The 22,508-nt window shown below is 31.3% G+C and overlaps 1 protein-coding gene across 3 annotated transcripts in view; it reads right to left on the reverse strand.

Moving 5' to 3' along the window:
* The window catches only part of LOC111701141 (uncharacterized), a 44,960-nt gene extending 27,471 nt beyond the window's left edge, over positions 1-17,489 (reverse strand). For all 3 annotated transcript variants that reach the window (XM_023472307.1, XM_023472306.1, XM_023472305.1), the window contains exons 1-6: positions 17,393-17,489; positions 10,070-10,144; positions 8,547-8,589; positions 1,857-1,944; positions 1,326-1,397; positions 335-391 (exon numbers count right to left, since the gene is read on the reverse strand). In XM_023472307.1, the coding sequence (XP_023328075.1) occupies positions 335-391; positions 1,326-1,397; positions 1,857-1,944; positions 8,547-8,589; positions 10,070-10,144; positions 17,393-17,435 (378 nt within the window). In that variant the 5' untranslated portion in view covers positions 17,436-17,489. The remainder of the gene's footprint in view (positions 1-334; positions 392-1,325; positions 1,398-1,856; positions 1,945-8,546; positions 8,590-10,069; positions 10,145-17,392) is intronic.
* Between the last annotated feature and the right edge of the window lie 5,019 nt (positions 17,490-22,508).

The raw sequence follows: 22,508 nt of genomic DNA on the forward strand, positions 1-22,508 counted from the left end.
GACATGTTTTCTTCTAGTTATTTAATTTGTTGTTTATAGTAAACCTTATCAGTAGTGTAACCAATTAAATATCATTTAAAAATGTAGACAACTCGAGCTAAAAATCTGAAATGTCTGACAAGTCTATAAATTGGAATCAATTAAAAGTTTAAAATTAGCATTCAAAGTTCCCCTGGCAGACTAGTTTTAATCCAATTTATTTGTGAATGCTTTGAACTTTAATAAGTTTAGATCTTGTTAATTGGACTGATTTGGTTTCAGACATAAATCACAACTTTCCAAAGTCTTTCAGTTTTCAGTAAATCTATATTTATGTTTGAAAATAAATGATTACCATTTTAAAAGTTCCCAGATCTAATGTACTCTCTGCCCATTCGTCCCAGAACATAGCCTTGCAGATCAGACAACTTTGTTTACTTTTATTAAATTATACCATGATCCTCAGCTAAATAGTTTAGGAAAAGTTACAAGTACTACCATCTAAACAATATCTCCAACCAATGATTCCACCAAAAGGGGGACGTTAAGAAACTAAACGTCCCTTGGAACTATTTGGTAACGACTTTCTCTGAGAGGTTTTTGTGAAAAACTACTTTTAAAGAAGATTTTACTGAACTACGCTGCACTTTGGATGTTTTGCAGGCAACATTGGTCTTAGACCGTTAACAAAGTAAATTCCCGTAACTTTCTTGTAAGGTAGTTGTAAATAATCATCAATCACCACTTCAATCAATTTAAAAAATATTTTTATTTTACGATGGTAGAAACTTTTATATATGGCCATTTTGAATTAAATTCATTGTAAAGAGCAAAATTAATTACGATGAGTGAAATCATTTTATTCACACTGAAATTGACCATATTAACGCTAATCTGTTTGAATTGTATATGAATGTTTAAGATTAAAAAACGGAATATTGAAGTAGAATTAAATTAATCCGAAGATTAGTTTGAGATTAATGATTGATCCCGTTTCTTACAACACAACAGTTCTGCCTTCATAAAATACATTACTTGAAATAATCCTTTTTACTCACATGAAAAGGATTTTGACAGCTGATGGATTAATGGAAAAGAGAATAAAATTTTAGATCTGTTTAACCCGTGAATATATATGAATGGATTTTCTTTGTATTCAAACATGGGAATTTTATATATGTAACAGCAGATTTCCCTGAAATCAAACATACCAGTGTTTGCAGAAAAACAGAAACATAACTGAACCCCCAAAATTTAGGTTTTTAGGATGCCATTTTGAATTTGGCATGCAAAATGTAGAATAACTTTAATAGCCCCTTTATCAATTTTTTGTTAACAAATATTGCCTTGCAACCCCATTTTCCAAAATGGTGTTCTTTCGTTCGGGTGATGTTCAGCTTACAACTGGAACCTCCCGTCTGAAAAAAATGTAATTTTCTTAATGCCTAATCTAGCCACAGTGCCCCCCCCCCCGTGAATGCTTCGGCTAAGATGATCTAACCCCATACAACTGAGATAAGGTTTTTTTCGGCTATTTTCAGAATATTGTTAGGTTTTGTAATTGAAATATTGGATCCACTTATTATTGGGGATAATAATAATAATTGAAATATTGGATCCACTTATTATTGGTGATAATAATAATAATTGGCACATACATCTAGTTCAACCGAAGTTCTGTCTTTGAATGACATATTTTGATCTATAATTCAAAATCTGTCAAAAAAGCCTAAAGACTTTACATATTTAATATTTAGAATGAAAAAGAAGAAAGAACATTCATTTAACGGGTGAAAGTGGGTTTAAACATACGACGTTTAAGGACTTTCAACCTCTAATTTACCGTGGGATGGGGATAAATTACAATTTACACTTACCAGTACTTGAACTGAGTCATCATTTATACATGATTTACCAACAAGATCATTGTTTGGTCCGTTCTGGCAAACTTCAAGCTTATCTGGCCTGAAGTAATGAAAGTGTTAAATAAGATTGTCAACGTAATTTTAAATGAATCTACATTTAGAGATTAAAAACTTTGGTTCAATCGTTGATCCAACTCTGACGACAGCATGTGTCACGTGATTGACAACTGCAAGATCTTTGGCTCGACTTACGGAGTTAGGCCCAATGAATATAAACCGAACATGGTTGGTTTTAGTAAAGAATTAATCTAAATGTCGAGTCTTATTCTAATCAATTCAACCATTGAATCTAAAATTAGTCTCAATGACATCTCAGACCTGAGTCTTATATCAGCAAGTTTTTTTCCGGGGCTCAGAAGTCAGAAACCAAAAAATGTTCAAGAATTTCTTGAAAATAATATTCAAAAGTTTTCATTTGGTTTTTAGAGGAAAACCCATTGTGGTCCTTGGAGACCTCATTTAGGAGTATTACAATAGACTCAGTCGTGATTCTCAATTGGAGTCTTCTTTCCAAATATATCTTTTCTATTGAATAAGTCATGGAAGAAAAAATAATATTTTCTTTTTGTTTTCTTGGTTCAACCTGTGCAATATCAGCCCTGAAGTATTATAATAAACCAGTATCAAATATAAAATCCCCTGGGGGATAAGTTTGCTTCTTTAATTTGACAGCTGACCTATCTATGGTGTCAGCAAGATACTAGTTTAGAAGAATAAATCGGAGGGATTTATTTCTAATATTGTTTTTTTTCATCTCAGCTCAAATCTCTGGAGTCTGAGGTTAGAACTATATATGTAATTTTTTGAGGGAATGCACACTGTTATTGTTAACCCAACTCAAAATTGATTTGTTTGAGGCTGCTCACATTATTTGACTTTTCTAGCCAACACGTGCCCCTTTTAGGCTTATACCTACTGCCTGATTCCTCAGGCATTCTGCCTGAATACCTTATTTTACCTATTTCAGACTAAATCTAACTGCAACCTACTCCAAGTCATTGGATTTCAGCATTTTATAGCTTTTTAGAAAGACTTCAACAAAAGAAGTAGATTGCTTAATTTGCGAGGAATTTTTGCATAGATTTTTGCAAAGGGTAAAGGGAAGTTTCCTTGAATACACAATCAGTTTTCCAAATTTTGAAAATATTTGTGCATGCTTGAATTCGCTTGGTCAAAGGCTTTTAAAAAATGTATAATTTATCATTGTTTGAGCACGTTTTGTTTTCGCAAATTTTTTTGCTAATAACCAAATTTTTTAGGGATTAGGGATTAACTCTTAAATAATTTTATATGGAAAATCTCTTATAATTATTAATGGTATGTTAACCCCCAAAGTTATAAAGTATATAATTTTGTCAAAAATAGTGGTTTCGCGGAATTTTTTTCCATCATTTTTTCTGTCAAAACAAACCACAATTTTGAATATTTTCTAAAAAAACATTGCTAATCCCACCTTGTAGACTTAAGATCCATATTTCAATTAAAAATATTTTAGATTTAACAGATTATAAATAAAAAAATATTTTTCTTCCAACAATTGACGTCAAAACAAAGAAGTACGTAAAAAAATCTCTTTTTATATATTAGAAATATATTTTTATGCATGAGGGGTTGAATTATTTATTTCTATTCTATTGAATCTCCAGTTTAAAGTATTCTCTTCAGAGTTTCCAATTCTCCTGAATGTGTGTGAATTTGAAACAGTTGAGTGGAAATCTCTCTCTCTGTAGGGCTGGGCAAAATTCCGTTAGAAAATGGATTTTTTTATTTTTATTTATTTTTAAGATCAATTCCGTTTAATCGAATGTAAATCACTGTTAAAAATTAACTGACACACGTAGACTTTTATATTCATCCAAATGAACCATGTCATGTCCATAGTTCATTTCAGTAAAAGAAAAATTAGACCTTAAAGGGAGTGACCGGCTATGTAAGGTAGTTGAACTGAGTGTGAAGTGTTATGGAAAACTTCTTTCGGATTCATTTGAGACATATTAAATATTTTAAAGATCTGTAAATCCTGAGTTTGAGCGCAAATTCGACGTTTAAAACTTTGAGGGTGGATACGTTTTCAGAATTAGTTTTTTTTTAAATTATTAAATAACGACGACATAAAATGTAAAAAAAGTTCTACAATAAACTACAGACGTCAGGTATAGGAACATGTTGAGAAAATAAAAATTTATCTTATCATCGAAAATAATTAATCTTGTTCAATTATTAGTTTCTATTTTATCACTATTCTGGTTTCTCATTTTTGCAGATTTTCTAGAATTATTATTGAAAAGACGACATTTGAAGAATTTGAAGAAATTAAATATAATAATGAAAACGAAATAATCGATTTTAGTATTGAATTATTGACAAATTTCTTCTGAGAAATATGTTCCGAACCATCTAATTAGATTACTGTATAATTTTTACTTTTTTTTCGTTGTCGTTATTTAATAATTTAAAAAAAACTAATTCTGAAAACGTATCCACCCCCAAAGTAGGAGTTTTGAACGTCGAATTTGCGCTCAAACTCAGAATTTGCAGATCTTTAAAAAGTTTAATAGGTCTCAAATGAATCCGAAAGAATTTTTCCACAACACTGCATTCTCATTACTCAGTTCAACTACCTAACATAGCCAGTCACTCCCTTTAAAGGTATAGGGTTCAAGAAGTTTGAGCGTTATGTGTGACCTATTTTTAAAGTTAAAACAAAAGTTAAAACAAAAAAACACAAAGGGAGAGGGGTAGAACCCCGACCAATGGTAGGCTTTACTAACTTTTACTTATTTGATAAAAACTGTTTAAGTTAACCATCTCTATATCTATCTGAAGGAGTAGATGTAGTGGATTCCTTTATCCTCAGATTACACACTGTAAAGCAACACAGCTACCTACAACACAACTACAGGGTGTCTCAAAAACAAGTTTAGGGAATATTTTGAACGGATTAAAATAATAATTTTATCACATGTTTTGCTTATGTGGTAAAAGTAATAACACCTTTCAATTTCAAAATAAGATTTAATATAAATTAAGGCATTTTAGAAAAGGAGAATTTAAAGGGGTCTTCAATTCATCAATTAAACACGAAAATCTGTAGAACTGGTCGTTTAATTGTTTTAAATTCATCTATATAAAAGTTAAAATTCTAAGCAGAAAAAGGGGTGGATCATTCTTCTTCAGTTCTTCAATGTCAAAAGTATACTAATGCCTGGGACAAAGAAATAAGAAAATTATAGTCTATTCAAGTCACTCTGGGCCGTAGTAATTTTGAATTCGAACAGGACCTGCCCAGTTTGTACCGGCCTGCCAGATAACAGCGTGTACTGACCCGATCCTATGGTACAGTACGTCATCCTAACCAGACTAACATACGACAGAGGTCACTTTTCTTGGCATAGTCTCGTCGGAGGGCTAACTATGACAACTCCCATGGCGCGTTCAGACTTTTTACAGTACCCGGCCTAATCCTAGGCCTATTTGACCGACCCCACTGGCTTAGTCCACCGTGAAGTCTTTTACTGGAGAATGGTCAATTAAAAAAAGGTAAGGGAGAGTAGCAGAGAGTAAGTGGGGGGGGGGGGATTTTGCAGAATCAGACAGTGGAAAATTATAACAATTTATCTTCCTAACTCAGTTGGATTTAGATTCCCTAGATTTATCAAACCATTCCTGGCTACACCAACAAGAAATAAGATAAAGAGTTTATAAGAATACAAAACATTACAGTTCTAAAAAATAAATCCTGTCCTTTATTGCAATCTGAGAGCTTTAATGGTTTGAAAGATTATACCTTACGAAAGCTAAATTTTCTCTTAAAATAGACTGATAAAGAATCTGATTGATTAATCGCTTTGAATTCGAATTTGTTAAAACCAAAATCTTTTTAGATAGATTTTTCAGTTTATGAATTCTGTTAAATCAAATAAGGAAAGTTTTTGAAAAGTCAAGAATTTACACCATTAGGTTGAAACGATAAAGTGATAAGAACATTATAATGTTAAACAAGTAATTATTGTACTAACTTTTTAACTCTCTTCCACCCCCCTGTGTTTTTTCTTAAACTTATATATTGAAAACAAATATTGTTTTTTTATGCATAGAATATGGTAGAGGACGGTCCAGCAGTTGGGCGGTGTTTAAAAAAAAGTAAAAAATGTAGGCGGGGGGCTGGTCATTCTATTTGTTTCATGGTCACTCATTAGATGGTACACTCTGTAAACAAACAGAGTTGGTCGTTCAAACCAATGGTAATTTAAAGTGCAAAGATGGAAATGGCCAATGTACAACATTACCCTTGACACCTAATCTCGATCTTTATTGCAGCTGCCTTTTATAAATACTAGGTTTTTAGAGCGCTTCGCGCCCATCTTCTATTTAAATTGTGAACATGTTCTTTTTTTTATGTTTTAAACAAAGAAGAAAAAGATTTTGCGGATTCTTAAAAAAATTCGCGGATTTTCAAGAATTTAAATTTTTTTACAAAATTAAAAACCTTTCAAACAATTTTTTTTTAAATTTTTATCATTCCCTGTGGTCACGTGATGTCCCACAAAAAAAACTGGGCCCGATCGGTTCAGCCGTTTTGACGTTTATTGGATACAAACAAACAGACACCCAGACAAACAAACACACAGACAAGCCAAATTTGTATTTTATAAATAAGAAATGCGCAATTAATTCACTTTCGCCGAGAGACCGCAAAAACACAATTTAAAGGAACTAAAACATTGATATCTAAATAACAATTGATTAGAAAAAGCTTTCAAGGGTACCATTGTTTTCGGTCATTGCCATCTTTGCAAGTAGGGTTACTAAAAATTACGCTGAAAGTCCCAAGGTATGATGAAACTGAATGTAAGGAATGCCTATAATATCCTGAAAATAGTAAACGCATACCGAAATTTTCAGAGAAGTATAAGATTTGTAGTACTGTCTCAAATCAAATTCAAACATATTATTTTCAAAGTTTTCTAGATACAAAGTTTCTAATTTGGCCCCAAATTATTTTGCGACAAATGTCTTTTGCAGAGGTGAATTTATTTTAAAGCAACGAGATGGTAAAAGTTGTAATTCTTGTAATTTTGAAAAAGATCCAATCAAATAAAAGAGATAAAGGCGACATTTATTTCAAATGAAAAGAGGGGTTTTCCGTCTTAATTCTGCTTCAGAAAATAATGTTATAACTTTTGAGAAATTAGCACGTGCTGTGAAATTTAAATGTTTGTAAGAGTGCTTAGTTTTATTTTTAACATTTATTAAGAGCGTACAAGTTATCGCCGGGATTTTTATTTTTTCCAGTTTATTTAAGATAAAAAATGAAAGTATTTTCACACCGAACGTAGTGACGAGGTGTTAAAATACTTATATTTTTATCAAAAACAAACCAGAAAACTTAAAAATAACAACATAAACCTCAAATTGACTCCCACCCCCTCTATTTTTTTATTGTGATACAAATCTATAACATTCGATACGTTTGTGTAAAGTCCTTAAGATCTACTTCAAAAATGGCAAGGGAAAGGAGTCTTTGCCATAAACTCAAATTTTCTAATCCCTTTAATCTTTCAATCTGAAGTTGTAAACCTAATTGACATTTAAAACTTATATTATTTGATCTTACAGAATTTATAGCTTGAAATAACTAAGGTCTACAACATTGGTTAGCAAGAAAATCTGAGTTCGTGACAAAAACTCAATTCCTTTGCAAAAATCCAAATATTTATTTGACCCAGCGAATTCAAATATGCAAAAACATTTGCAAAACTTTAAAACCTAAATGTGTATTTAAGAAAAACTGAAAATGTGCAAATTCCCTGTAAAGGCGTCTGTGCAAAAATCTGTGCAAAATTTCTTTGCACAAATTATGCAATTTGCTTGCTTTTGTTATAGGCTTTCCAAAATGCTATATAATGTTGAAATCCAATGATCGGAAGTAGGTCTAAATATAGATTTAGTCTTGTGTAGGTAAAATAAGGCATTTAGGGAGTATGCCTAAGAAATTAGGCAGTATGTATGTATAAAAGCCCAGCTTTTAGCCTTAAGTATGGGGAATACGTGTTAGTTAGAAAAGCCAGAAAAGGAATTAAGTCTTTGCCACAAACTCTGATTTTATAATCACTATATGTTTGGAACTAAATGTCGTAGACCTTAGATATTTCAAACTATGAATTCTGTTAGATCTAATAATCTGAGTTTGAAATATCAAAGGTTTACAACATCGAGTTCAAAAGATATTAAGGTCTAAATATTTGATTTTGTTCAAAAGACTCAATTCCTTTGAGCGTCCTAGGCCATCTAGCAGTGATAAATTCCTTCAAAGATGTCCGATCATAACTTAGGAACCCCTAGACAGATTTGCCTCAAGTTCTGATTAGGAGATTTAGTTTGTTCGAAAAATGTTCTTATAAGCCTTGCTAAAAGGAATATTAAGTTTCCAGGAAAAGCTGGGTTCCCAAGATAGTTGTGTGCAATAAAATCATACTTGTAAAATACAAAATTTTGTAAAATTTGAAAATTGTGGAGCCCATGTGGAGCTATAAACTTAAAGGGTGTATAAAGAATTAGTATTAGTGTATACCGGGTGTATACTCTAATATGTATTCTATTTACAGGGTGTATGGATAGTGAATAAATATACAGGTTGACCTGATAAAGCTGCAGAACTCTACTAGATTATCCACTTGACATTCTATTGAAGAATCCCTTTCATATTCCTCTGCTGGAAGGGACTGTAAACGTAATTTCAATTGATCAGCTTCATGATTTGGAATTTTGGCTTTTGCACCTTTATTAGAATAAGAATGATACTGAATACTGATGTCGTTTTTGCACCTTTATTAGAATAAGAATGATACTGAATACTGATGTCGTTTTTCCTGCTTTAAGCAGTTTCATATTCTGTCTAATGCGTAAAGTGATTTTTAAATAGCTAATTATAAATTGGATATTTTTAAGGTTTTCAGGGTATCATTTCTTCATCTAAGCATGCACCTTTCTAAATTGATTGCCGCTTGCAATTCCGTATACAGTCCCTTATACTAATATTCCAGAGGGAATTGTCTACAAATAGAGGAGGGGGTGTGAGAAGAATATTTATAAAGTGTATTATATAGAACTAACTTGAGAACCCCGGGCTGCCCGGGTTACTCCCGCCGTTTACCCGCACTTAACGATTTTTCTTGGAATTAAAATTTTCGCTATCAAAGTCGACCCACTCAATTTAAAATCTTCAAAACCAGGCTAAGAACATTTCTGTGGGTGTCCAGAGTTCCTCAATCAAAATTTGAGGCAAATCAGTCCAGGGGTTCCTGAGTTATCATCGGACAAACAAACAGACGGACAGAAAAACAGAGATTACAACTTTATTTACATATATAATAAGCTGACATGTTTTCGCGGGGTTTCCCGCACATAATTTTGCAATTTTGGCATACCGAAATGGGGCGTAAAATATTTCTAAAACATGTTTAATATTCCACGATTTATCTACCTTATAAGCTAATTTAATAATATTGTGTTTTCTGTCCTAGTTTTTCACCTAATGCAATATTGGTAAAATAACAACATTTCTGTTAAAATCCAATTAGCGCAAACATTTTTCAAATGCAAATTTATATATTTGATTTTCAGTTAAAGCTTTAAGACAACATCTAGCAAAGACACTTTTAGGAAATCTTAAACCAAATTGTGGACCTGTCTTTAGTGATAACCAGAAAAGTCTGAAATAGAAAGACTACTTTTAGAATCAAGATATAACTTTTAAAAATCCTATTTGCTTTTTAACAACATCAAATACACTTCAGTATTGCTATAACATCTAACTATTCTATTGTTCTCTAGTTATCACTGTATAAAACTGACGTATGGTAGGGTGTATATACTACAATAAAAGAACACTCTCTCTCTCTATGTAAATATATTTATTCTATTTATATAAAGTAGTAATCTCTGTTTGTCTGTCCGTTGGGATGTCTGATCTTTACTAAGTAACCTCTTGGCCGAGTTGCCTCAAATTTTGATTCGGGAACTCGATAGAACCACGGGAATGTTCTTTCTTGGTTTAACAATTCTAAGCTGAGTGGGTTGATTTTAATTTTGAAAAAAATTATTTGAAAAATTCCTGACCAAGCTGGGTTTCCAATCTAGTAAAAGGATAGAGGTATTCTTCCCTAGTGTTGCTGGTTCATCTAGTGAAGATAAAACTCCTTCACTTTTAGTCACAGTGAGCCCGTTTATACACAACACTAAAATAGTAGAAGAGTTATACAAAGGTTAAATAATTCTAAGTTACTTGTTGTTAATTCTTTAAATATCGCAAACAATGTTATTCAAATTTAAAACAAGTTTGAACAAATTTCGTAAAAATTACTTTTAATTACAAAAATATTTGGTTGTATGTTTATTTTCGAAAAACTAGCCTTTGGTTAAAGTATTCGTGTTCTTAAAGGGAGTGATCACGAAAAATGAAAGAGGTGTAGTAAGTTGGTTCATACTGAGGTCGAATATTTTTTTTCGACTAGAGTGGTAGCTTATAAGGTGCGAAGATATTGTTTTATACATACATTTTTTTGTGATGGATGACGCACAAGGGCGCAAAGTTTTAAATTTAGCCGTTTTTTCGCGAAATTTGACAAACTTTAACCACTTTGTGATTGTGCTACCCTTAAACATTTATAAATCCAAATTTTGTTTCAAATTCTATAATCTCAAGTTAACCAAAATAAAAATATAAGAAGGTTCTCTTTTTTAGATTTTTACTTTAAATGTTAAATTTTTTTGTGATATTCTGAAAAAAAACACAAAAATTGGCGGATTTTCTCAAATTTATTATTTCTTAGAATTGAAATATAGAATATTAAAATAATCAATTTTTAAAAGGATCAAAATTGACTTCTGCATATGTTGTTTAATTTTCAACAACATATATAATAACGTTGAATATCTTTTATTTTTAAAGAATTTGACATTTCAACTATAGAGACGAATGTGAGTTTAATGCATTTCAACTATAGAGACGAATGTAAGTTTAATGCTTGTTTTAAACTTTCCCAACAAAATACAATACATGGTCTTTTGAGAATTCTGTTTCTTTTACAAAAGAACAACAAGTCTTTATTTGTAAAGCTTAAAATTACGCTTACACATAACAGTGTACTTTCAAGCAACACTTCATGTAAAGATGGTATTGTCCTATTTACAACTGTACCCTTTAAAACCTTTTCTGTTCAAGCAACACTTCATGTAAAGATGGTATTGTCCTATTTACAACTGAACCCTTTAAACCTTTATCTGTTCAATATTGGGGAAGATTTGTTTTCTAGCTTTAAAAGTGTTTAATTTTGATAAATTCCATTCATGCCGTAGAAATGCTCTTGTCACATTTTTAGAGAAGTCACGATTGAAATTAATCAGTTTTCAAACTGTAATAAGCATTGATATCTAATTCATACTTGATTAGCCACTGCTTTAAAGGGTACCATCATGAATCGGGCATTGCCATTAATGACCACTTTAAGGTACGATTTCAGTCTCGTTAAGGAACTGATTTTATTTTGCTACAAACTTTGATTTCTTTATCTCTGTTTTTTGGGGACCTGAGTCCGAATTTAATAAATTTGAGCCACGTCTCAAATCCGCCCAAAACCGGTTTGAATTGAGTGCCGGCTTAAAATTTGAAATATTGAATACAATTTTAAGTGGAACCAATCATATTTGAGCCGCGGCTCAAATTCTTTAAATTCAGTCTCTGATGGTGTATACCTTTAACATGTAAAACTTTGACTATTTGAGTGTTTAGTTTGAAATATCAAAGTCCTAGCAGATTGGGTTACAAAGATAAAAAGTTATAGAAGTAATTTTCAAATATATGTAAGATTTTTGCCATCTGTCTTAATCTGTCTTAATCTATGTAAGAATGGATGTAAAGCACAATGTCACGTGTTCTCGACTTTTATATACTTAACTAAAATATATCCTGACTTTTCTAGGATACGAATTTCTATTTGAAGTTGCTTCATGTTGGTAAAGTGGTAGATGGAGGGGGTGTGTGGATGGGGAAGGACAGGGGAGTGTAGCTTGGAATAAGGGGATGACTTTTTTTGTCACAATACTCCTCTTAAAATGCATTTGTCTTGTGTTTCACGTAGAGAATGGACAATTGAATATATTCTGTTTATCTTTTCATTTACAAACATTGTATGAATTGTAGCTAGCACTGATTTATAATAATTACAATTTATAATTACTTTTCCCGTTCATATATTTATCCTTGAATGGATCCTGTAAACCCGCAATATATTTATATGTCGTCTTTGTTACAGCGAGTATTTTGGAGGATAAATATTTATTTTATTGCAAAAGCAGAAGAAAACACAAGGGCTCGGGATAATCTAAATTTAAAAATATATTCTAACAGCTATATAGAAAAGATTTATGGGTGCCAGCAGCACGCCAAAACCTTGATTTAGTCAGAGTAGTGTGTTGAAAAGTTCTTTTTCAAACTTTTCAACGAGATAGCGGGTTTTCGGTCAAAATTCTTAACTAAAACATAACAAATGAAGACTTCTCTCCATAAAAGTTCTTAAGCGGCCAAGCCTTATATGTAATAAATAAGAGGTTTATGGAATAAATTCATTTTGGCTCACCCTCCCCTAATACCCCATTAGCTGTGTGGGGGGGGGGACTTTATCAGTTCTTCAACATTTAAGTTTTTGTGAAGAACTACAAATTGGCATCAATTAGCAAAGAATTAAATTTCTCCCGATTAAGAAAGCCCATCTGTTATAAATATCGAAGTATTAAACATCGGATCTGAATGAAAATAATACCAATCAATTTCTGATCCAAAAATGATCCGTATTTTAACCCTTTCCAGTACTGTGAATGATTTTTGTATCATTACTCATTTAAATATATAAAGTTGTAATCTTTGTATGTTTTAAGATTCTAAGTTAAGTTTGTCGACTTTAGTTTTTGATAGAGAACATTTAGATTCCCGTTAAAATCGTTCAAGTGCGGGTAAACGGCGGGAGTAACCTTTGCAGCGCTGTGTTCCCAAGCTAGTATATTATAAAGCAAAAAATTGATTCAAGAACATAAACCTTAGCCTTCATTGTCTCGAGACCAAAACACTAGCATTGCAAAGAAGTTTTTGCCATATATAGGATCTCGCCCCCCCCCCCCCTCTCCCTATGATTTTACCCTATTAGAGTTGACATAGGGGAGTGTCATACACTTCTCAAGGTCAGCTCATTAAATAAATTAATCCTCGAACCTAAATTGTTAGGGTGCAAGGGAGGGGCTAAAAAAGTTAATCCTTGTCAGACAAATATTAGCATTATTTAAATGTTAATAACTTATGATGTAAATAAGGTTAATCTAAATCTATAATATCTCAAATAATGAAAAGTTATGAAAGATTTTTGTTTAATCGACCAGCCTTTGACTGTTCACCATACTACCATAAACACATAAATAATATGTTTTTATTTGTGCAAAATTTGTTCACATTTGTTGAAAAAGTAAAAGGTATGAGCGCTTTATATAATGTCAGCCATCCAAAAAGTATTTAAGCGTATTATAAAAAGTTGGAAGGTGTCCGATGCTAAAGCTGGAGTAAAATTGTATCAATTATTTGTTTACAAGCACAATAATTAAATCAATTTTGCCTAATGGAAGATGAAAGGGAAGTGAAGATGTCATTATTAATTATTTAGTTGGTTAAACAAATACATAATTATATTAACAAAAACCACAGAATTCTGTAGTTGTGTCATATGAATATATAAATTGATAAAAAAATAATAAATACATTTCTTCGGAGCTCATTAAATACACGCACTTAAAAATGAAAGTAAATTTTTTATAAATAAACATATATATCTGTAATAGAGTTACAAAAGATTTTCATTGAAAACTCCAAGATTTTCACTTGGGACCCCGAGATTTTCATTGGAAACCCCAAGCTTTTCACTTGGGACCCCGAGATTTTCATTGAAAACTCCAAGATTTTCACTTGGGACCCCGAGATTTTCACTTGGGACCCCGAGATGATTTTCATTGGAAACCCCAAGCTTTTCACTTGGGACCCCTAGATTTTCATTGGAAACCCCAAGCTTTTCACTTGGGACCCCGAGATTTTCACTTGGGACCCCGAGATTTTCATTGGAAACTCCAAGCTTTTCATTGAGACTGCATAGTTTCATACGAGACCCCAAAATTTGCATCGTAGACCCAGAGATTGTCATTAGAAATCCCCCAGATTTTCAATAGAAAAGTATGACAAATTCTCCAATTAAAATCTTTGGGCCTCCAATTAAAATCTTTGGCTCTCCAATGAAAATCTTGAGTTTCCGATCAAAGTCTGGATGTCTTCAATCAAAATCTTGGGGTTTCCGATGGAAATTGGATGTTAAAACGAAAAGGGACAATCTCCAAAAATATTAAAATATCAAATGCCAAATGGTCAAATGCCTAATTATGGAGTTCAAACGCAGTACGTTTCAATAAGGTCTACAAGCTTGAAATGTAAACAAATCAGAGAAAAATCATAATAACGGATCGTACTGCATTGTTCATCTCAAAACCGGTTAAATGTCAACAACAAAGAGAAAACAAAGAGGAGGCGATAAGAGATAAGGGAAGAAAAGAAAAGAGATAAGAGAAGAGAAGAGTAGAGAAGAGAAGAAAAGAGAAGAGTAGAAAATAGAAGAGAAGAGAAAGAAGAAAGATAGATTGCGTGAAAGAGAGAGCTTGCATTTTACAGTTTTTTCATAAAAATATGTTTAAGAATACCTTAAACTTGAAAATCAACTTTATTGTAAAATTGTATGATAATTTGAAAAAATAGTTGTCCTAACTGTTTAGCGTACATTTTTTTGATCATTTAAAGATTTTTGATCATTTGGCATATGATATTCTGATATTTTTGCGACAAGTTAGGGTCTCAGATGAAAAGCTTGGGGTCTCCAATGAAAATGTGGGGTCTCAGATGAAAAGCTTGGGGGTCTCCAATGAAAATCTAAAGGAATGAAAGGGAATCTCTGATATTACTCCGATGATGGTGATTACTTCCCAAACTCCAAAAATTTGACCGTTTGTCTAATGTCTATGAATTATGGTGTAAGCAAGTGTCGTTTTATAAATCAACTAATAAATTGGCAAAAATTCAAAAGTCAAGTACAAAAATCCTCGAGTATCTTGAATGATAAGCCAGATGTTTAAAAATAGTTCAATCATCTTTTCAATCCTTTTATTCTTCAAGAGCATGATGATCAAGGAGTAAGGAATAGAAGGGAGATACAACTGACGCGGCCCGCCCTACCATATGATTATAAGTGCTTTGCAGACGATATTTTATTTGTTTAAGAAATATTTGTCTGATGTACAATTGTCAGTTACCGCGTATACAATAACCTATTCTGAATATTTCTTATACAAATGGAGTACTCGTCTGCAAAGCATGTGTGATCATATGGTAGGGCGGGCCGCGAATTAGTTCTATTCTATACTCCTTTATGATGATATATAAAACATAAAGAGAAATTATAGAAAAAATAAAAGATGCTATTTCTCTGCAGTATATTTGTATGCATTGAAGATGTTAAAACCACTCATGTATTCTGGATATATGTCTGGTTATATCTGGTTATATATAGTTATATGTACTCAACTATAGAAAATATTCATCATTTGTACTCTATTATATGCTAAAGCGGCCTGGCGTTGCCCGTGGAATTAATTAATAAACGAAAAGCCTTATTGTATAGAAGATGTAGGATCAGTTAAAGTACAAATCAAATAACTTGGGTAGAATTGTTTATCATTTAATTCTAACCTTTTTTAAAAATAGTTGTTAAACACGGAACCGACAAAGTTAAGCTCATTATCTTAGATTAAGTTAATCCTCAAGGTTTTGCCACTGATATAATGGGTTGTTATTATTAATGTGGGGAAAGAATAAGTTTAATTCGTTTCGTCCATGGCCCCCCCCCCCCCCCCTCCTTTGATTTTGTTGGAATGCTGATCGAATAGAATCTTAGATTTGAAAATTTATAACCCCAACAAGATTTTTAAAAAAATATAATTCAGGAATTTTGTTATCTTGCAACTAAAGGTTTCAAGTTTTATATTGTTTAAACAAAAACTTTTGAAGAAAATTTTTTTTTAATATTTTTTATTAAAAAAAAGGAAAAAAAATTTGGGAAACAGAAGAATATAAGAAAGAAAATAAAAGTAAAATATTTTTACTAAATTATCTCATAAATAAACAATGGAAGTATTTTTATTGGCATATTGACCCGTCAGAACCAATGAATCTAAGAATTATGGGAATAATAAATGGAAGCAATAATATAGATATAAAAGTTTTTTCCTGAAAACTAACATTTATGAAAGTCTGTTTGAAGCAAGCAAAAAATGCAGAAGGAAAAACTACTCAGAAAATCTTAGGAAATCTGAAGCTTTTGGAGACTCGGGCCTTAAGAGTTGACCAACCTAGTCGATTGGCGTCTTTTACTAACCCCAAGTGTACCATAAACTCGAGTCTTTGCTTGAGCTTTACTTGGGCTTAAACAGACGCTAAGACCGGGTTTTACTCGAGATTAAGCTTTTAGAATTTCACCTCCAGATAAAAAAACAGTATAAAATACGATAGTTGGGGTTTTTAGGTTGTCAATTCCTTGCTAGTGGAAAACTGTTTAAAAATAAATCATCGATATTTTCTAATTTAACAGATAAAATGTGAAAACTTGGATTCTAGAAATAATCCAGAAGTTAATTTAGTCTTCATAAGATGATTTTTGTTTTCACTGATGTATTTTGTAAGTTATGAAAGTGAGTTTTGTTTTGAATTTTGGATTATACTCAAAAGCGGGAAAGTGGTTTGTCTCGAAAACGCGACAATGTTTCAAATTCAGGATATTTTCGAAAATGGAAAACATTATAGTGCACTGTCTTGAAAACGGTCAAGACCTTTAATATAAAAAGAACTCCTGTTATAATTTTAATTTAAGAAAAAGTATTAAATTGAGAATAGTTGTCCTCGTCATGTTCAATAAAATGTTGGTTATAGTTTTTATTATCGACTTTTACTCTGGGTCTGGGCCGGGATCCCAAAAACCCAGTCTTTCAATTTGTGCCCAATTCTTACACTCAGTGTTAGAAATGGGCCAAATGTTAGTTTTGAAATTAATTTCCCCTGTATCTAAATAACTAATTTTTCATTAACTAATAAACTGAGATCGAAACTTTCGTGAACAAATTATCACTTTTGAACACTATATCTCGATATCCAACGTGTCCACTTTTAAATTTGAGGATCAATGCTCGGTCCCTGAAGGGTATGACCATCACATAAAATTAAAAATGAATTCGCAGATCTGTTTAAATTCTGATTTCTGGGCTAAAAAAAGATTCCTAGATTTTTTTTCGACTTCAAAAATATCAAAATAAAGTTTTTTTTTGCTTGCTAAGTCCTAAGTTGCTAAGTTTACCTTTAACTCCAAGTATGAAAACTGCAATTCCATACATCTTCATCTTTTACATAAATATTTTCAATCTGGAATATATTCTAATTGAGTTGGAGATATTTGAAATTTTAACAAATATTTGTTAATTCTAAACATGGTTTTTCACAAAGTAAAATCGATGAAGACTTCCTAAACTTTTTGATTTCCTGATTTTCTGAAAAAATCATTTTGATTAAAAATAAAAATGTGTAAAAAGTTCATCTTATATATAAAAAAATTTGCAATTTTTAGAAATTAATGTTCCCTACCAAGCAATTGATAAGAAAAGTACATTTTTTAATATAGATACACTTTTGTTTAGGCATAAAAATGAGATGTTAACAATCGTTCATGGTATAGAACATTTAATCATTTTAAAGAAACTGAGTTTTTTTGCCACACGCTCAAATTTTCTAATCCATAGAACTTTGCAACTTGATGGAGGAAAGCATTGATATTGTAAACGCAAATTTTTATTATTTTTTCCAACAAAATTCGTTGTATGCAATATCAAAGGTCTACCGGACATTGAGTTGCAAGGATATAGGGATTAGAAAATCAAAGTTTGTGGCAAAAGCTTCTTTCTTAAAATCTGAAAATAATTTATAATATCAGCTTTCCACTCTTTTAAATAAAAGTACTATAAAAAGGATTATTTAAAATTTGAAGTCTTTAGAAACACTGAAATAAAATTTGTAACATCAAATGTATTTTATTTTAAACTAACAAGCGTTTAAAGAATGAATAGAGATAAGGTTTGCCCTTATACTCTACAACTGTAACATAGATAAAAAAATAGTAATTGTATTCTATTGAGAATATATTTTATAATTATATATGCTCTATATAATATATATATAAGTACTAACATCTACGTTTATTGGATACAGACAAACAAAATAAAAAAATAATTTTGCTTTTTCTTGAAAACACAAATTTTTCATGGAAGGACTGGCGCGAAGCGTCCTCAAAGCCAAGTATTCAGTAATAAATATGAATTTAAGCTTATATTTATATCTATAAACAAAAAGTTAAGATAAATAAAACTCCGTTTCAAGATAAAAGTTGGTGCAAATAAATATTAAATTATGCCTTATCACTTGGATCTGTAATTTAAAAATAAAAATAAAATGAAGATATTTTTAAATATTTTATTGTTTTATGGCAAATGACACTGAGTAGATTTATGTCGAATTAATTAGTTAAGCTCATTCTACACTTCAATATCTCCAAATGGGCGAAATTTTGAAACAGAGAGAATAACTTCTCTCAAATTTAAATTCAAAATTTAAATGCAGTTCAATTTCTTAAATTATAAAATTTCCAATTGAAATAGAATCACGTTAATAGTTTATTTAGATTTTAAAACCTAGTTTTTGTATTTGGTGAAATATTATAACTGAAGAATAAATATGACCTAGGATCAACAAGCCGCTGATAAACGAATTCCTTATCTTTCTAGAACTATGAAATTTCTATATACTTTCAAATATTTATAAAACATTAAATATTTGTTTTTTTCTTCCCATTTTACTTCATGCATAGTACAGAGGTCCGGTATGTGTTTCCGGTATGTGCCCGAGGGGTATGTGTTTCCGGTATGTGTCCGGGGGGTATGTGTTTCCGGTATGTGTCCGGGGGTATGTGTTTCCGGTATGTGTCCGGGGGGTTTGTGTTTCCGGTATGTGTCCGAGGGGTATGTGTTTCCGGCCTGTGTCCGAGGGGTATGTGTTTCCGGTATGTGTCCGGGGGTATGTGTTTCCGGTATGTGTGAGGGGTATGTGTTTCCGGTATGTGAGGGGGTATGTTTTTCCTTCAACCTTAAAGGTAGCAACATTTAGCCCCCCCCCCCCCCGTATCTTGGATAAATTCAGTTTTACGCATACATTCATCATTCAGGCTACAGGAAAGCTATGTGAATAAGGCGGAAGTATGCAAGAATTTTTGTTAATTCTTTAAAACAATTTTCAATTGAATGTGCACTTGATTTGTACACTAAAATCAAGGGTTATGAACCTAAAGGCTATTTCTTCAGGACACAATTCAAAAAAGCAAGGAAAGTGTGGCACCAATCACCAAGAATTTTGTATTTCCTTTCCAGATTTCTTTTCATTTTTGCAGAGATTTGTCAAAACTAACTAGTTCAAGCAATTTTTATCAATTTTGATCTAATCAATGAAAAATATTTTTTTTGGGCTTTTCAATATTTTCATTATTTTCAATATTTTCAATATTTTCAATATTTTTAATATTTTCAATATTTTCATTATTTTCAATATTTTCAATATTTTCAATATTTTCAATATTTTCAATATTTTCAATATTTTCAGTATTTTCAATATTTTCAATATTTTCAATATTTTCAATTTTATACTGGGTTAAATGAGACTTTTTTGTTTATTATAAACAACTGGGTTATTTTGCGCCCTTTTTATAGTAGAAATTTCAGTTTTCAAATGTATTATTTCCAGGCCTTATTTTTTAAACTTTGACGATTCAAAAACCTTCCCGGCCTGGGGTCATGTAAGTTGCCAATGCCATATCAGTATAGATGTTTTGACGTTCATTGGATACAAACATCACGACAGACACAAGCAATACGTGTAGAAAGGAAAATAAAATAAAATCAGGAATACAAAAATATAAAAAATTGTAAGCCTATCAAATTTTAATCTTTCCTGATTCATAAACTGACATCTTTGGATTCAGAAATGCATTCCATTTTATCTGATTGTATAAAAATAAACGATCAGCATTTGAATCTCTTTTCCTTTTTGCACAAATATATGCTTTTATGTTTTATTTCCTAAATTGTCTCATTTCTTGTTTCTTTCTGAGAATTATTGATATTAATATATATTGATAATTCATCTAATCTATATATAAATTTAGCTTGTCTGTTAGGGTGGTTAGCATCCGATAAACGTCAAAACGACTGAACCGATCGGGCCCAAATTTTGTGTGGCACCTCGAGTAACCCCATGGAAGGTTTATAAATGATAAAAATTTTAAAATTCGTTTTGAAAAGTTTTTTTATTTTTGTAAAATTTTGAAAAACTTTGAAATCCGTGATTTTAAAAATAAAATACGCGAACTTTTTTTACAGTGTTCACAAAGAGAACATGTTCACAATTGAAATAGAAGATGGGTGCAAAGAGCCCTATAAGCCTAATTTACAAAACTTGGTTAATAGTTTTGAGACCATTACAATTAGTAAAAATATTTTTATTAATAACATTGATAAACAATAAAAATTGTAATGTATACAATTAAAGTTATATTACTATTTAATCATTTCTATTGTTTAAATGTTACTTTACAAACGTGAATTGTTCGTACATTAAAAACAATTTGCCACAACAATTTTTTATTTTACCCATGTCTTTTTTCCTTATCCTTTACTATTATATTACATTCATTAATATTAAATTGTTAAAATAACATTCCAATGATGCATTATGTAAATATTTAATCTTACAAGTGAGCTGTTTTAAATACTTTAAATTATTAATAAAAACTGTTCTATGTGTACCTGCGGCTAAAGGGGGGGGGGGACATTGAAGGTCGAGTACATTATGTATAATTTTTTCAAAAATTTCCCAACATATCATTGATTGATTTATCGCCCCCCCCCCTCCTTCAAGTTTATGTATAATAATTAAGTTTAAAAACTTAAGTGTTACAATTGCAAAGAAAAATGACCACTTAAAGATCAACATTTAAACGCTAAAAGCCCTAAAATGCTAAAATATTAGTATTGATAAAAAATTGTATTTATTTTCCATTTGCAGCCTCACTGACATAACACCATACAGCGGGATAATTATACCAAACCATTACTCAAGCCCATTATAGACAGCGTTTTCCAAGAAACATAGGAAGTAAGTGCCAACTTTAATATCGTCTTTAAAGTTTACATAGAAAACTTCTAGTCTTGGGTTTTTAAAAATGTGGTCTTCCATTTTCATAATTTAAATAATTGTCTAACTTTTGAATTACTCTGTAAATTCCTAAAATATAAATAAGGTAGACCACACTTAGAAAATACATGTTTTGTCATATAGTCAAAGGTGATTTTGGTGTCGTCTTTTAATTTCCATGTTTGTTGGAACCTCCTGCATCATTCGGCACCATTAGTAGTTAGCACACAACATTGTTTTCTAATTAAAACACTATTATATAAGTTCAGAGCTTACATTAAGGCTCTTTCAATTAGGTTTGCATCCAGGGTGAAGGGAATACTATCTGAAGAGAACTAAGAACTTTTAAAAGTGTATTGTTAATTATGAGCGATTGATATCGATATTTAATGTGGGCACTTTTGAGGATTAATGTTTGGGCTCTTAATTAAAGTTATTCCCACAAGGTGTGTTCATCACGGGAAATTGAATAGGATTTATATTAGTCAATGCTTGACCCTGAGATATTTTTAACAAGCATTATCTTTTTTCACTAATAGTGTCCTGTTGATCAATTTCGAATTTAAGTTGCATCTATTTTTCAACAGAATATAGTTCATAAAACCGGTCTAATGTTGTATTTGGCGGATTTTCATAGTTGGAATTGGTGCATTCCGGGTTTTGATGAGAATAAGACCCAACATTGAGCCTTATTCTTCACTAAAACCAACCAAGGTCGGTTTTATTTTCATTGGGCTTAACTCCTTAAGTCGATCCTAAGATCTCGCAGCTGTCAATCACGTGACACAAGCTGTCGTCAGAGTTGGGTCTAAGATTGGGTCTTAAAGATGCGTTTAAGGAATTAAGACTCGAGCCGAAGCTTTTAAATCGCGGGCTCTGAAAAAATTGGAAACCAAAACTATTTTTTTTCAAACTATCAATTGATTCATATTTTTCTGAGAATAAATGATACATTTGAGAGCTAGAACTATTAAAAGATTAGTTTTTACCCCATGCGTAACTAGGGTTTCTTGCGAAAAGATTGAATCAATTAATTTTTTCGCGAAATTTCGCCTTTATTCGTTTCGCGAAATAATGAAATTTTTTGCGAAATAAAATATGCGAAAAGTTTGCAAAAAAAAATGCGATCATATTGGGGAAAATGCGAAAATTTTGCGAAAAAATACCGAAGAGAAATTATT

The sequence above is a fragment of the Eurytemora carolleeae genome, unplaced genomic scaffold, assembly GCF_000591075.1.
Source record: "Eurytemora carolleeae unplaced genomic scaffold, Eaff_2.0 scaffold85, whole genome shotgun sequence".
Classification (NCBI taxonomy): Eukaryota; Metazoa; Arthropoda; class Copepoda; order Calanoida; family Temoridae; genus Eurytemora; species Eurytemora carolleeae.